The sequence below is a fragment of the Vanessa tameamea genome, chromosome 23 (genome assembly GCF_037043105.1).
Source record: "Vanessa tameamea isolate UH-Manoa-2023 chromosome 23, ilVanTame1 primary haplotype, whole genome shotgun sequence".
NCBI lineage: Eukaryota > Metazoa > Arthropoda > Insecta > Lepidoptera > Nymphalidae > Vanessa > Vanessa tameamea.
Window position 1 is genome coordinate 9,341,015 of NC_087331.1, and position 16,632 is coordinate 9,357,646.

Below are 16,632 nucleotides of genomic sequence, written 5' to 3' on the forward strand. Positions count from 1 at the left end.
ATTGCCATACACCACAGACTACAAAAACAAGAACAATTTAAAATTCGAATGTGGTAGTGTGCTATAGCTGAGAAACATGATACTCGTATTCAATTGTTCTATTCGTAGCATGTAAATCCTGTGCATTATTTCCCCTGGTCTCGATATCTCTCCTTATATAGTCTGACTACCGTCGCCTTGCGAGGGAATAGATACAGGTGCACCTGTGTCAATAAACATGCTTGTATAAGAAGCCGAAAGGCCCAGTGGTTAAAATACTTGAATCTTAACCGAATACTGGTTCAAATCTAGGCAACCACAATTTTTTTATAAGTAGAAACCCTCACGAGGAACCTTTGCCCACCACTGGGACATTAAATGTATTTCCTATTATTAAAAAAATTGATGAATTTCGTTTCTCATCCATTTCAATTTTAAAACTATAGCTGTTCAGTGTATGCTCTTGCTGTAAATAATAATCAATTATAATATGGACAGCATACTTTGCAATGTCATAAAAACATAATATGTTTAATACCGAATATTATTCGGTCAATACTTTCAAGGTTTGTGTATAATATAATATCTTAACAAAACGAAAAAAAGGTAGGGTACCAAAATGCATGGAACGATTTTTTAAGTAATTTAATTTGACAATACATTTTTTTACTTTATAACACATGTAGGCGAACGGCAAATGGACCACCTAATGGTAAGTGGTAACCATTGCCCATAGACATGGGCGCTGTAAGAAATGTTAACCATTCCTTACATCGCCAATGCGCCACAATACGCCATTGGTTTCGTGGCACCAGGTTGACCTTGGGAACTGAGATGTTAGATGGTAGATATTGTTAGAATTTTTATATCATTATTTACTTATTTTTTTTTTTTAAACATTATAAACATAAATGTAAATAAAAATATATTTTCACAATATTACAATTAAACATTTACTTATAAAGATTTACCAAAAAATTGATCAATTTAAAGTTTTTTTTTTTTATTGGATTCTATAAGTATGAATTTATTGACACATACTTTTAAATCAAAAGTCTGTTTAAAAAAAACAACACATCGTTTCAATATTATATTTTTTGTAATATTACTCCATTTTCGTGAGGCTTAAAAAAAGCTAGATGGATGAATGTATGAATAGAGTTCAATAAAAAGAGGTTTCACGGTGAAAAAAAAAAAGAAAAATCCGTAACTAAAAAAAAATAAAAAATACAACCATTTATTACCAATATAATTTATAGAAGAATTTTAAAATAATTTATAACGTACGTTAAAATCTATTATTTTATTTTAATAAAAATCACAACAATATGTAAGTTACTAGCTAATCGTCACTATGTATAATTATGTATAAGTTAAATACACTATATTGTATACAACACCTATGTATGTAGCTTAGGCTTAATATTATATACCCCTATTTGCTTTACATCGCCGTTAAAATACACTTGTATACATACTATATTATGTAAATAATATTCTAGTTGACATATTTTTGTAAATAATTTGTAATATCATGTATTTAATACGAAATTTGTTCGTTTTGAAATATTCTTGAGGAAGTTAAAATATTATTTTATAGTTTAAAAATTATAAAGCAAATAGGAGTTAACACAACAAATGGTTTAAAATCACAATATCATAGTCTAAGCCTCGAATAATTTCTATACAAAGCATAACCTCGCCCTTCGGTATTGCTTAAACACTGTATATGTCACGTGGGCTGATGCCGGAATTTCTGGAACATTTTAAAAATAGAATGTTAGATTCATATATTGATTACTTTCAAATTGTATAAATTTATATATTTTATTTTTTTTCAATAATTCTAAGGACTAAAGTCCGGGCGCCGAGAGAACGTATTCTGACGTCTGTCAGTCGCTCGTGACTGATGATGAGTGATACTCTAAAAGAACAAGGTTAACCCTTGCATGATTTGGACATAACTATAGAACGAAATCATCTTATACATTCATTTTGTTAATAAAAATTACGAATTTTATATAGAATTAAACATTTTGAGTTTGAGTATAAAAAAGTACCTATTAATTTTTTGCATTCACAAAATATCCTGATACGTAGTCCCGCCGGGATTTGAAATAATATTTTAAATGGACACGATTTTCAACCGATATGAAACGATTATTATACTCGTATTACTAAATAATATCTCTTGGATGGAAAGATATTCTTTAACTATTTAAATAAAATTATGAGCCAAATAAAATTTAATGTAAATTGACATAATTATACAGGTTTTCATGAAATCCATGTGATTCTGAAGTTGTCAGGAAACCATTCTCTCAGCGATCACATATTATATTATTTTGTTAAAAATATAATTATAAAATAACTCGGGCCAATAAAAAAATCTCATATTATGGAGAAATAAAAATAATTATAATACTTATATGAAATAAAGTTAACAATGTTTACAAAACCAAAAAAAGTGTGTTATACTAAACAACATCAAAGCTTATTAAATTGCTAAATTATTCATCCCATATTAAAATACTCTTATTGATAAATAAAATTTAAAATGTTTTTGCTGACCATACTTTACTTTATTGGCACGAATTATAAACTTACTTAGTAGATCATTGTCACAGGTAACATAAAAAACAGCCTTACGTATAAATGTTGTTTGTGTTTAGTTAAACAACAATTCGTCTCTTTCTATCATCAATGTTTCGACATTCAAAAGAGAGAGAGAGCATTATTTAAGTAATCATTTAAACATTTATAGGTCGGCCTTTAGAAGTATGTTAAAGAAATATTAGTATGAAATAAGTATGCATACCGATTATATATAATCATATGAGTTACGGCTACACGTCTGTTGTGTACCTGTAAATGATTGAGCTTGAATATACTGAGCACTAGTATTCGACTCAGTTGGTGAGTAAGCGATGACGTATAAGGTGATGAAATATGAGACAAGCTATGATCGAATGATGACGTCAGTTGTTCAAGCGATAGTGATGAAACAAGCAATAATGTCAAGAAATGTCATATTATTTCTTTTAAAAGTAAAAGCAAATTTTTAGTACAGAAATTAGTGATGGAAAATGTTTTAAACGTAACGAAATAACTATGTTTTTATAATTAATTAAAATTAATTGGGGTTTTTAATGATTAACGGTTCATATCACATAAATGTAATTATATATAATAACTTCCTTAATGTTAAGATATATAGAAATGCTTTAAACAATTGTATCAGACATACAAACTCGCATTCATAATAATAAATTAAAATAGTATAGCAAATCTGTAGGATCAGTTAGTTTTTACTCGTCTGCCCAAAAATTTAGTGTCATTCAGGGTTCATGTGTGTATGTTTGCCGCTTTGAAACCCCTAAATAGATTTGGATGTTTGCGTTAGGATCTTTTCATCGTCCCAAATGACACTGATTTTAAGTTAATTAATTTTCTCTTTCAGAAGACACCAGTTGAAACCGAAAATGTATTAGAAGAATAGCTTGTGTTTGTTTGTTCGTTTGATAGTTATACATACCTATCGCGAGGCGTCATCGCGTCCTCGTCAGAGTCGATGTCGTAGATGTCGTTATGCGTGTAACTCCTGTTGGAGTAGCCGCCTACGTCCACTGGAAATATAAGTTAAAACACTCCCTTAAAATAATATATTTGGTCAGACTACATATGAATACTAACATAACTACTAGCACTGTATGTTTTTGAATGAATATTAATATAACTATGTTGAGACACCAATAAAGGTTTTATTTTTTTATAAAATTGGTAGAAGGACGTCATAGATATTGGCGTGGTATGAAATTTTAACCATTTCTAATAATAAAAATAAATAAATAAATAAATAAATTTCTTATATCGCCAACGCGCCGCCAGCCTGAAGAACTAAGTTGTGCATGTAATTCACTGATTCAGCCTTCAAACCGGAACACAATTATTTTCAGTAATTTTGTTTGTCGATAGAACATATGATGAGTGGGCTGTATCTACTTAGACGGGTTTGCACAAAGCTTTACCACTACGCAAAATAATAAATAAGTATAAGTACAGTAAGAAAATGTTAAAGGTGGCTAAAAATGGATAATAGCAACAGCCTATTGTCTATCTGCCTGAACTATTGTTCCAACCACCTTCTATCACATCGCTATGTGACCTGTGACCCGCTGAGGTGTTAAATGAAATTGGAAGCCTATAAGTCTGTTAACGTCTTCCTGGTTGATAAAGTCCTCTGCTCTTGAAAGACGGTTTGGAATTTATTTCACCACGTTGCTTGATCGTAGTTTGGTGGATTTTCAAACACTTGTCATTGGAGTGATAAAATTTTATTAGACGAAGGCTTCCCTGCGAAGCTTTCCGGTATCTTTGAGCTTGAAATGTATTTTTAAAACAAATTGAGCACCTGAAATTGCGGCGGTTCTTGTTCGATTTGAACCGGCAATCTCTGTTCAAGATTCAATCGTTCTGACCACTGGATCATCTCGAGAAACTAAGGGTTATTACAATGAAGTTGCGCTCAATATAGAACCTACCTTTAGTAGTGTCGTCGTATTTGGCATCAGCCCATTTGTAGTCGGTCTCGGAGTAGAGCGGAGGGAGGGTCTGGTGTGGTGTGGGATACAGATCCAGGTTACGCTTCTCTTTCACGCTGTCTGTGTCGCTGAATGAGGGCATCCTGGAACAGAAAAATTAAATAGTAAAAGTAATTTCTTTTTAAATGTCCCACTGGGTTTGAATTCGCAATATTCGTTAAGGTTCAAGTATATTTTTTAAGAAAATGAGGAAAATTTGACATTTTGACAAAAAAGACACTTTGCTACCACGTCCTCTGGTCGATGAGTTACATACTGTCACAGAAAATAGTATTACCAAAAACATTTCCCAGAAATGTGTCACTGGAAATAGCAATAGCCCACATAGCCTAGTCCGTACAATGTCTGACCCAGCCTGTGATACTTATAATACGTATATGTATCCGGACAAGGTAGGCCACGGGAGGGGATCATTATTAAGCAATAATTTGAAGCAAAGTGTACTTAATATATATAGTCCAGGACTACCCTACACTGAAATGATAAATAAAATTAAGCAAATTAAATACAATGAAAATTCGAATATTATAATTTTATATGGAGACAGTTTATCAGTTTGGAAAAAAGATATCTCAAAATCAATTGACATACTACTTGATATTAATAAAAGTTCTAAATGTAAGTTTATTCTTTGTGCTTTCCCATACACACTTAAATATTATGGAATCAAGGGCCCTGCATTGAAATTCATTTCCTCCTACCTTAATGAAAGAGTTTTGAAGGTTCATGTTAACGGTGCAAAATCAAATGGCGCTCTGGCGCAAATGGGTGTACCACAGGTTTTAATTTTAGAACCTCTCCTGTTCTTAATATATATAAATGATTTACCTTATTTTGTAAATAAGACTTGCGACATTGTACTGTTTGCAGATGATACATCCCTTATTTTTAAACTCGAGAGAAAAATAAACAACTATGACGTTGTAAGCAGTGCTCTGTCGCGGGTTCTTGGTTGGTTTGACATAAATAATTTGGTACTAAATGCAAAAAAGACTAAATGTATTTTGTTTAGTTAACTAAGTAGTGCCATTTATGCAATAAAAACAATAAGAAAACTCACGGACATAAGTACTGCTAGACTAGTTTATTTCAGTAATTTTCACAGTCTTATGTCATATGGAATGTTGTTATGGGGTAATGCAGCAGATATTGAAATAGTATTTATTCCGTAGAAAAGAGCTATCCGAACTATTTATAATATTAGCTCTAGGACATCATTACCCGAAAAATTTAAAGGAATAGGTGTATTAACGGCTGCTTCACAATATATTTATGATAATATAATGTGTATGCAGAAGAATATACAAAAGTATTCCATAAAAGCTGATATACATACTATTAATACAAGAAATAAGAATAAACTTGTAACCCCCGCTTTCCGTTTGCATACGGTACAGAGAACGTTTTTGGGCAATGGTATACGCATATATAATAAGATACCGGGAAATGTAACCAATTTACCATTTACGAAATTTAAAAAGTTTATTAAGACTAAATTAATAGATAAGTCTTATTATTCATTAAAAGAGTACTTTTTAGAAAAAAACGCCTGGATTTAGGCTCAGTTCCATCACAGGACACTAATTATTGTAAAAAAACAGCATTGTTAATCTGTTTATTTGAAAAGAGCAACTACGCGAGTTTCTTGCCGTTTCTTCTCGCTGGAGGCTGCTTTCCGAAACGGTGGTACTATTTTAATATTGACGATTCAAAAACGCTTCGTTGTGAAGTTTACTTGAATAAACTTGATTTGATTTGATTTGAAAGAAATTGTATAACATTAAATATCAAATTAAATGCAAATACAACTTGTGATTATTGTAATGTAAATGATTAACGTAATGATAGAAATAGTCGTAACGATAACGTCCGAGTAAACACTGATAACACTCGTGATAACGGGAAAGTTAATGTTAATGTTTGACTTCATAATAAATATGTTTTTGCATCAAACTGTTTAAATTGAATATTTGATGATAGAGAATGTGGGTGAAATATTTTACTTGGTAGAGCTTTGTGAATGCCTGCCTATTTATGGCATAGGTAGGCGGGCGGGCAAATGGGCCACCTCACGATAAGTGGTCACCCATGCCCATAGACATTGGTGCCGTAAAAATGTTAATAATTCCTTAAATCGGCTTCCCTTGTGGCTGAATTTACGAGTACTTGACTTTCATTTAAAGATAATGTTCGGCGCTTGTTTTACCACGCTGTGTGTCACGGAATTTTCATAAGCTTAATTAGTTTAATATGTAATTCGTACTTTGCCATGAAGGAGAACATCGTATAAAAAACGGCATGTGTTGGATAAAATTATGCACAATCAATAAGTAAATTAATAAATAATTTGATTTGCATCTGTGTCGACCTCTCAAGAGGAAAGGAGATTTTTCACCAACAGCGGGATATCACTCACATTAAATTGCTTAAATAAAGCTAGATATTGTGCTAGGTGGATTTTCAATGCGTCTAATCTCATATTGTCATAATCGTCAAATTTGATACCACTGGCATAATTTGTTCTAGTCTTGAGTAAAACTAAGAAACTAGTACGTCTGTTGCAATCATTAATCTGTTTCAATTTAGCAAATGTAATATTTGCATGTGTATCTCTGATAAGGGTTCTGCAGAATTACTCTTTTTTTTTACAATATTTCCATGAAACTCATTTAAGCTTTTTATTAATAATATGTATTAAAGCATTATTTACTATTTAGTACATTTTTTTACGGTATAAAATAATAACTTTTATTAAGGAGGAGTGAAGAAAAATAAACAATTTCTTTGATACTGGTCGAGATCTTGAATAAACTTTGGCATTCGAAGTCGATATCGTAACATTGGAAGTTTAGATTAAAGTGTATACTAGTAATTATGTGGAATACTTTTGTATAATATCTAACTATATATTAATGAAGAGCTGTCTGTGTCATAATGTAGTAAAGCTTTAAGGAAATCGAATGGAAAACGACAATCTCAAGTTTGTTTATCTTTACTCCTTCTTCAACCGCTCTAACCAATACCAATATAGGTTAGAGCTATGAGTCCCACGATCAGCACAAATATTTAATGACAATCGTTAGAACACGATAAGGATTCTTATCGACTTTTATGATTATTGTACTTAAGTCTCCGATAAATAACACAAGAGGATGTATAATATGTATGACACATGACGTTTTCATTGCACTCTGCCTTAGTACCTACGAAACTCTTTATCAATTGAGTCGGATAAATTAGATGGGAAATTATTTTATTTTAGCATGATTTATTGTATAGCACGTGAAAACAGTACAGGGTAATAATTACTGCTTTTTATTCTGTAGTGGAGGTCGTAAGGCTCACCTCGGTGAAAGGCGAGTTTTCAACATAGACGCTGGATAAGTTTTGCAGTTAAGATGTTAAGTAAAACGTCTACTGCGGGCCTAAGGCCTTCTCACATTTTGAGGAAGAGTTTTGAAGCTTATTACATCACGCTGTTCCAATACAGGTTGCTGGATACACAAGTGGCAGATTTATATCTTCCATTTAGTAAATTTAAATTGCTAGCGATGAAACAGCGATGCTTGCCCTGGTTTGAACCCGGTTTGAAACGAATTGTTAAGTTTTACGTATTCTAAGAACTGGTCCATCACATTATGTAGTAATAAACTCAATTTTACCTGGTGTATTGCGCGAAGCAGCTGTATCTCCAGAGTGCAAAGGCCAGCATCGCCATGGAAATGACGACCCCACCGGCGATTACGAGCCACACGATCAGCGTGTCGCGGTCGTTGGGGACTTGGTACTCCTGAAAATTGAAAGAATATACGTTACCGATGTAAATATGTTAAACACGTTTGCGTAGGTACCACACACTTATAATTTCTACCGCTAAGCAACAATACTTAGTACGATACATGTACCAGTTTTAAGAGTGAGCCAATGTATAAAACACAAGCTCCATAAAATCGAAGTTCACAATTAAGGTGACGCAATGTCGATATAGAGAATGATTAAAATTTCTTATGGCGTAATGTCTATGGGTAGTGATGGCCACTGACCATCAGGTGATCTAATGGACGATCCGCCTACCTACGCTTTAAAATAATAATTGAAATAATAATTAAAATAATCAAATAGTGACGTACAATTTACAAAAAAAATAATAAATAATTTAAATTAGAAAAACCAAGCATGTGAGAAGGAAAGCTTATGTAAATTAATGCTAAAAATAAGGTAAATGTAGAGTATTATTTACAGTCAAAACATATTCTTCTTTTAATTAGAAATAATAAACTAATAGAACAATGTGTTAAAACACACAATGTAGATAAAAACTTTCAAACAATGGTCACAAAATCGCAACTGCAAAAGTTTCGCTAGTTTTTTCCGTTGCAGAGCTAGACAATTCTTTGCCTACTTTAGATCCAGCTAGGTCTAGCTAGACCATTGTTATTCTAATTCTTGGCAGAAGCATTATGTGTTTGCGAGTTGAAAAGTATATTGTTCATGCTTTAAGATGAAGAGCATATGTCTTATTTTTCTGGAATTGTGGGGAAACCTAATCTAGGATGGTGCTCTTGCTTCTATCGGACATTAAACTAATAATAAAGGAATATTTTTTATAGTATTTATACATTCAAAAAAAATTCTAAATCAAAAAAATAAAAATTGAAATTCTTTTTAAAAACCCCTTTTCCTCTTTAGGAAGAAGCTAAACTATTTCATTCGAGATATACAAGTCTATTTTTGTTATGGCCTTCTTTGCGGCAAAGCTTGAACTATACGGAAAAAAATAACTCAGTGGTTCATGCATCGAGAGCCTCCAGTTTATTTTATTTTGGAGAAAGATTTCATAACAACAGTTCTTACCGTTATGCCTAAAACCCTGAGTCTGACAGCGAAAGGATCGCGTTGAGAATAAGTTTCCCACATGCTCCTCAAGTCTTCTTCGTTTAACCTCGCTTCGATTTCTTCATCTTCATCATCGACGTCGTCATATACGATGGGCACTCCGAAACTGACTTCAGTGCAAAGCTCGAATTTTGGCCAGTTGTGGAAGCAAAGCGCTTTGCTTGTTATTTGTGTCGTTTCTATTCTGTAAATAAATTGAATATATTTATATACATACATCAATATAATTTGAAGCACAAATAAAATCTGACAATAATATAACAAAAAAGGGAAGTTGAAAAAAGGAAAGCAATCATTTCAAACAATAAATTTTGGTAAGATTGTTTATTTATTAATTTAAGGGGCTATTATAGTATTCATTATGTTATATCGATGTTTATAAAACGCTTTTCAAAATATTATGTTTAAATTTTGTAATCTCACCTGATCTAATTAATAAAAATACTGACATAATAATACATAATCTATCGGTGGGTCTAGAAGCGCAACATTTTACACGTAATGTAAATAAGAAATATATTGATAAGAAAAAATAATTGAAAGTTTTGCCTTATAATATAATCTCTAATAATTTCTAATTATTGGTTATGGCAAAAAAATTACGAAGAAGTTTTATGGTGTGTTTGTTCTGTTTTTGTTTACGTGGAACGAATTATACATCGCGACCAATGAGTTAAAAAGAAGGTACAGAGTTTGCTTGCTATAAAATCGAACATTAGACAAAAGTCGGATGGTTGCCAAAAAGCTGCCGACGGGAAATCCCATCAGACACATGATTAGACGTCTAAAAATTTCAAAGAGAATCAAACTGAAAACAAATTAAAATTAGAAATTATACTTTCTGCTTTTAAAATAATACTAAAAGATTACGATGCGACAATAGATATCTCCGACATCAAAGAATTTTAAGTAGTTCCGGCGCTGCTCTTTCAGCTGAGCAAAAGTTTTTATGAACCCGCTGCAGACATTGTAGAACGAATGTTCTGTATTTCATAGCTATTAAATATTCAGTGTATCTGTGCCGTTTCCGGCACCTTGATTGTGATCTTGGCTTCTATCCAATCTTTTGCTTTGTATCTTAATGGCGTTATTGCGAGTTTTATTTGTTGCATTACTAGTTCTATCTGCTGACGAAGAGATTTAGTATGCGTTTTCGCCAGCTTTTATTTATTTCGTCAGTATTTGTGTGATAAATAAAATTTAAAGCGAGTTCCATTATTGATCGGAGCTGAAATTATGTGTATTCCCTTAGAATTGACCGATCTAATGAAATAAATTTTAAATTGTTGCGTTCAAGATTTTTTTTGGACCTTAAAATCTACGTTAGAGGGAGAAGTAAGGAAATCATATTTTAATTTGTTGTTCGGATTTGAACCCTCTAAATCTTCGATTAAGAATTACGTTCCCAATCCTCACGACCGTTTCGACGAGAGCCTTCTTGTCTTTCTAAAGCTTTATAGTTAACCTTGACTCCTCCTTAAATTTCATTCCATATTCATTCTCCCCTAGAAGTAATATTTTTTCTCCAAGTTTAAATTCGAATTAAATAAGTTAAATGAAGACCAAACAAAAATGAATTATCTAAATAGGATTACAAATAAAGGAGTACTGAGGTAACAAACGTAAAAATAATACAACCGATTTTGTAACCTCCTTGTTTTTTTATAGTTAGTTTAAACGATAGCTGCGCATCCCGGCTTTTTAATGATTTTTATTTTATTTTTAATGACTTCATAAATTTAACTAAAGTAAAGTCGATTCGTAATCGATAGTAATATATAAAGCTGAAGAGTTTATTTATTTATTTGAACGCGGTAATCTCGTATACAAGAGTCCAATTACAAAGTAACTTTTTACGTTCAATGGCCTATTTATTAAGAAAGTTTATAAACATTACGATTTACGCTACGACCAATGAACTGTATAAAGTAACGTGTTACACGGATGTAACCGTACGCGCTATCCAAATATTTCAAAATAAATTTAGATCATATCGACGACTTATCGCCGTGGCATTCGTACCATTCATTATCAGCTGTTTAATAAGAGACATAAATATTTTCACTGATAACTTAAATGATATCGAATACATTTATAAACTAAACATCGTCACAAATTGTGACTCGGGCAATTACCTCGGATAAATACAGCTTTAATTTATTAATAGGATCGTTCGAGTTGGACAGATTGTTGGATAGATGCAGAACAAAACTTTCGAAACGAACCTATTGAAGAAGTCGCACATATATTAACAAGTAACAAGTATTCATCAGTTAAATTATAATAACACACTGAGTGTCTGTCTGAACGTGATATACTCAAAAACTACCAAACAGCTTTTCATATAGTTTTCAGTAATGGACGAGGTGATTCGTGAGGTTTTGTGAGGAATCAAATTAGGAACGTATTGTAACCATGATAAATTATTAGAATTGTATACATTCCATGTACATTTTAATACATTCATGAAAATTTATCTATTCTAATATTATAAATTCGAAACTAACTCTGTCTGTCTGTTGCTCTTTAACGACTGAACCGCTTAACCGAATTTGATGTAATTTGGTATGAATTTTATGCCTAATGCCTGATTATCAAACCCTAAAACGTGAGCGAAACCGCGGACTACAACTAGTTATTAATACGTTCGTTCAAAAAAGCTTCTCAATATCGACATTAAAATAAAAGGTAATCGATTTTTTGTCGTCATATAAATATCCAATAGTTGATTCAACATTCTCAGAAATTGATCTTAAAGCTAATTCATTGATCTTCGTCGAAGAGAGATGTATATATAGTGGCATTTCGCATAATATATTTATGTATTTATGAAAAACCATTTAACACTAGATCTCCGAAATTATAGATATAGATGCAATTGTAACATAGTAAGATTTTAAATTAACATAATTATTTTTATTACTATAATTATTTGAAACGGTATATTTACCATGTTTTTTATTTTTATTTGGTGGAGCTCGATATTACGACATTGTCTACGAATGTCTTGTTCACGAGACTGACGTTTGCGGGTAGATGTTGACGGCATTAGAAGTGTCCATATTGGACTACCTCCTTTCTGGTACGTTTGCTGCGTAAACACGGGTCACCACTACCACTGTCACTTTCACCCCTACTATTTGTTTTATTTGTTTTATGTGCACTTGACACTGGATTGTATCGATTCGCGATTTTTTTTTAATATTATATTCATTGTAACATAGTACTTTCGCAACTTAGACGCTCGCTAAGGAAGGATTTTTGGAAATTTCAACTTTAAGGGATAGGTGACTTTGTCTGAGTACCTGTACGAAGCTAGTAAGTTATAGTATGAATGTTTTAAGTTCAGACACAGTCGTGTCTTATTTAATATGAATAAGGCGCAATACTCGGTAAAGGATTTTAATATAGATTAGAAATAAGTGTGGAGTTAGTATCGAGGTACACGCGGGATAAGTTATAGTTCAATTATTGTTTTTAATAATATACGTAACTACATAAAGATAACATAATAACATAATCAGCCTGTAAATTTCCCACTGCTGGGCTAAGGCCTTCTCTCCCGTTGAGGAGAAGGTATGGAGCATATTCCACCACGCTGCTCCAATGCGGGTTGGGGGAATACACATGTGGCAGAATTTCGTTGAAATTAGACACATGCAGGTTTCCTCACGATGTTTTCCTTCACCGCCGAGCACGAGATGAATTATAAACACAAATTAAGCACATGAAAATTCAGTGGTGCCTGCCTGGGTTTGAACCCGAAATCATCGGTTAAGATGCACGCGTTCTAACCACTGGGCCATCTCGGCTTAATATACGTAACTGATTGTCAGAAACGAGTAACTAGTGAGTTATTTGCCGTTTCTTCACGGTAGAATCTACATTACGAAGCGGAGAAAAAAAGACGATCCAAAAGTTCTCGGAAGAGATTGGATATTTGCTGAATATTTACAATTAGGACATAAACACGTTTTCTACTATATATATAAAATAATAAAGTTTAGTGTTTGTAATCAACTGTAAAAACTACTAACAATATACATAAACTTATACCAGATTTGACAGAAGTTTGATTACAAACATATCACACGGCCGATAACGTTTGTCAATAGTTTTACTTGTAAATAATAAAATACGTACCGTTTCTAACATTTAGCAAAACAAATACTTCAACGATATAAACAACGAAAACAAATCATTGTTAGTTAAGCTTGAGAATAACCAAAACTAATTTAAGATACAAGATTAGGATCTAACCTTTCACGATCAAAGGCGAGGCAGTGGGTTTTATCAATCATCATATGTCGTTTCTAACGCATCGGTAATCCAGACATGATGTAGTTATATTTAAAATAAGTAATTGAAAACAAATTGTAACGATTATGCTCATTGTAATAACTATTTAAATTAATAAATACATTTTAAATAACATTGTCAGAAGTGCAGTAAAGGAAGTAGAGTGTAAGCACCAGTACTAATATTTACACCCCCTCCCCACTCCAATGCTAGTGAAGTCTAAAGCGAAAATGTAGAAACTAAAAATAAACGTATATTTAACACATTTTAGTATTTAATAACTTTACAAAAATAAAACAGCATAAAGTTTTCACTGTAGCAAACGGTTCTGTATAAGAAGGTTTTCCTTTTAATTAAATTTAATCAACACGTCTATTTATAATACAGAAACCCACAATGATTCCTAATATTATAACTCACTAGCTGAACCTGCTGCTTTATCCGCGCGAAATATTAACTTTACCCTTCGAGAGGTGACTTAAACAAAAGTACCTTAAGTCCTTGCCCGGGTAAACTATCCCCGAACCAAATTTCATCTAAATCGGTTCAGTGATTCAAGGGTGAAGAGGTAACAGACTGAGTTATTAGATTTATAATATTAGTATAGATTTGCTGCCTGTCCTGACGCTTAATACGCACGATGTCAGGATGTCAGTAAACATTTTCAAAATCCTTTCTTGTGGATGCTTACTCACTCAATAGTCAATATGTAATATTATATATTTTTGTATATATTATACATAGATAGATAAACGGCTTGAAATTATTATAAGTACAATGTGTGTTAGGTTCTAGTACATGAGAAATCTTCCATCAATTTATTATTATGAAACAACCGTTATCAATAAGGGCTTTAAACGAAGCTATGCGGTTGATCAATTAAATTGTCCGTACAACGGTCGTGTTGATTGAACAATTGTGATCAATGCGATCGGCTTACAGGATCCTGTACCGAATACATTTTTAAACAGTTTAAATCTAAATCAAAATATCGCAGAAGTTGTTACATCAGGTGTTAGGTATAAACCTAAATTCTATTCCAGGTTATAATCTGTGTACCAAATTTCATACAGAATTAACAGATCCCTCATAAAAGAATCGAAAAAAAACCATACAAACTTTCGCATTTCTAACATTAGAAAGATTTAAATAGGCTTTTATTAGTTATTTTTAATCGATTTCTAAGCTCTGATTAAAAAACACAACATTAAATAACACAACATTAAATAACTAAGAAATACAAAGCTATAACGGTTCGGAATGTAGATTCTAACCCGTACACCGGTACGAAACCTATTGAAGTCATCAGGAAAAAATTCTAAATAAAAAAATATTTCCAATTTACACTTGGGCATTTTTCGTTAAAAGTTATTAATAGATATATATTCAGAATACATACAGATATGAATTTAATATTTTATATATATATGTAATTAAATGTTAGTCTGTGTTTGAGTCATCTGCATTCCGAAAATATTATCGAAACTTTGCACAGTTGTTATTGACACTAGTTTGAAGATGGCTGGTGAATTTAAAGGTTACATAATATATAATATCTAAAACATAAAACATATATAGCTAAAACAGCAGTATTTATAAAATACAATAAAAACTAAGTAGGTAAATAGCGTTTAAATGTACCACCCAATGACTATATAACACGACACGCAGCAGATGTTCACGATTTTTTCCATAAACAAAATTAAATTACCTATCAAAATCAATGAGGTATTTAATGACGCTAAATACGTATTAATTTTATTATGCTCAACTAATTTATTTGATTTTAGTATAGGGAAGTGTACTGAGGAGAAGCTAGGTTAAAACTAACCAAAATAAAATTTGAACCAAGCTCGTACGATCTTTCATCCTTTTGTGGAATAAATATATCGTGTCGTCGAATAAATTATAAAATTTTATTTGTAACAATGTAACAACTGACGTGTGAGATTTTATCAAAGAATTTATAATAGAAGTCAACGTTATCTAATTCAATTCCATCAGGGGTTATTTCTGACACCATGGTGCATTGCGGAACTTTTTCTGCAATATGTCTACGCATACATGTCGCAGGGTTAGTGTATCCGTGATATTTATTTTTTTGTATATCTCATTAAAATATCTGTACCAGCAAAATGTTCTCTATTCTTGAGGCTTAGAGTTTGTTGTTCGGGGTGTACAGTATATAACAGCACAAAATACACATGTGGCAGAATTTAATTCGATACGGACATGCAGTTTTCCTCACGATTTCGTCCTCCTCATATCAATTGACTTCACGGACAGAATTAGATAAATAATTTGAACAATTTCTTTCTTGTAACAATCGTGATCGTATAGACAAGACTTATACTTTATATTTTTATATTTTACTTTATCTACAATTATATTATATTAAAATTGTTAACGTCGTCAAAATTATGTTTTTTAACTGTAAACCTCAAATGTCTCTCTCGCGGGCCCCTGAATTTGGTTAATTTATATGAGAGCTAAATGGTGCTTGTTTGAGTTCGAACTTTACAGCTTCGCAAGCAATATATAAGGCATGAGTTACAAACATACATACATACAGTTTTCTAAGATACATTTTCTTATGTAATATTTATATAAAGCGTCATATCCGTTATTACATTATATTATAACTGATATTTCTTACTCAATAAAAAAAAATCTAATTAAAATTCTTTGATCAAGGCAAACAAAAAGATGATAAAATTTTATTAAAACGAAAGTAATTAAACGATCAAAATCTTAATCGATTTACTCGGAAATCGATATAAATTGACTAGTGAAAATATTTCACCGATTTTTTTATTCGTACGTCAATAATATGTAACGTAATAATACTTATAACATC

The 16,632-nt window shown here is 31.8% G+C and overlaps 1 protein-coding gene across 2 annotated transcripts in view; it reads right to left on the reverse strand.

Moving 5' to 3' along the window:
- Positions 1-1,192: 1,192 nt before the first annotated feature.
- The window catches only part of LOC113402158 (repetitive organellar protein-like), a 33,432-nt gene continuing 17,992 nt past the window's right edge, over positions 1,193-16,632 (reverse strand). The window contains exons 5-10 of one of the 2 annotated variants that reach the window (XM_026642333.2): positions 9,435-9,660; positions 8,243-8,370; positions 4,521-4,663; positions 3,515-3,605; positions 2,798-2,844; positions 1,193-1,735 (exon numbers count right to left, since the gene is read on the reverse strand). In XM_026642333.2, coding sequence (XP_026498118.2) covers positions 2,826-2,844; positions 3,515-3,605; positions 4,521-4,663; positions 8,243-8,370; positions 9,435-9,660 — 607 coding nt within the window. In that variant the 3' untranslated portion in view covers positions 1,193-1,735; positions 2,798-2,825. The remainder of the gene's footprint in view (positions 1,736-2,797; positions 2,845-3,514; positions 3,606-4,520; positions 4,664-8,242; positions 8,371-9,434; positions 9,661-16,632) is intronic. The other variant, XM_026642331.2, reaches the window with a different exon arrangement.